We start from the raw sequence: 555 nt of genomic DNA on the forward strand, positions 1-555 counted from the left end.
CCTTTAGAAGCTCATCCTCGTCCACGCATAACTCAATACCAGGTTTGGGGAGTAATGCGTTACATGTAACTGTGTTAGGTTACGGACTAGATTTTGTAACAGGTAATTAGTGACTGTATCGAATTACATTTGTAAAATAACCCTCCGACCCTGCTCCACACACAGAGTGGAAGTGAATCTACTGCGTTGTACTCACACTCCTTGGACATGCCAACGTCAAGGCATTTCTGCAGTCGACAGGACTGGCACCGGTTCCTCGTCACCTTGTTTATGACACACACTTTGTCTCTGTGACACGTGTACACCATGTTCTTCTGGATGCTCCGCCGAAAAGAACCCTGACCACATGAAGGAAAAGGACTGGGTGCAAACGACTGAGGTACAGAAGCAGCAGCGAGAATACAACACCGCGTTGTTCGAGGGTCAACCATCGGTATCAGTTACACCAAAAGCTGCAGCACCACAGCTATGGCCAGTTACCTGCACATGAGGAAGGATGCTATTTAATTGGTTTATGGGATTAGCTTGGGTAGCGTAGTACATGGCCTAATAGGG

General features: G+C 47.4%; 2 protein-coding genes across 2 annotated transcripts in view; one reads left to right on the forward strand and one right to left on the reverse strand.

Annotated features, from left to right (window-relative positions):
- The window catches only part of LOC118323049, a 126,672-nt gene that overhangs the window by 19,984 nt on the left and 106,133 nt on the right, over positions 1-555 (forward strand). The gene's annotated exons all lie outside the window — the stretch shown is intronic.
- The window catches only part of LOC118323601 (retinoic acid receptor alpha-B-like), an 18,609-nt gene that overhangs the window by 5,732 nt on the left and 12,322 nt on the right, over positions 1-555 (reverse strand). Inside the window, exon 3 of the mRNA XM_035655611.1 lies at positions 197-338. Within this exon, the coding sequence (XP_035511504.1) occupies positions 197-338 (142 nt within the window). The remainder of the gene's footprint in view (positions 1-196; positions 339-555) is intronic.

Source organism: Morone saxatilis, unplaced genomic scaffold, assembly GCF_004916995.1.
Source record: "Morone saxatilis isolate NCDOM2014 unplaced genomic scaffold, NCSU_SB_2.0 Contig14, whole genome shotgun sequence".
Taxonomy (NCBI): domain Eukaryota; kingdom Metazoa; phylum Chordata; class Actinopteri; family Moronidae; genus Morone; species Morone saxatilis.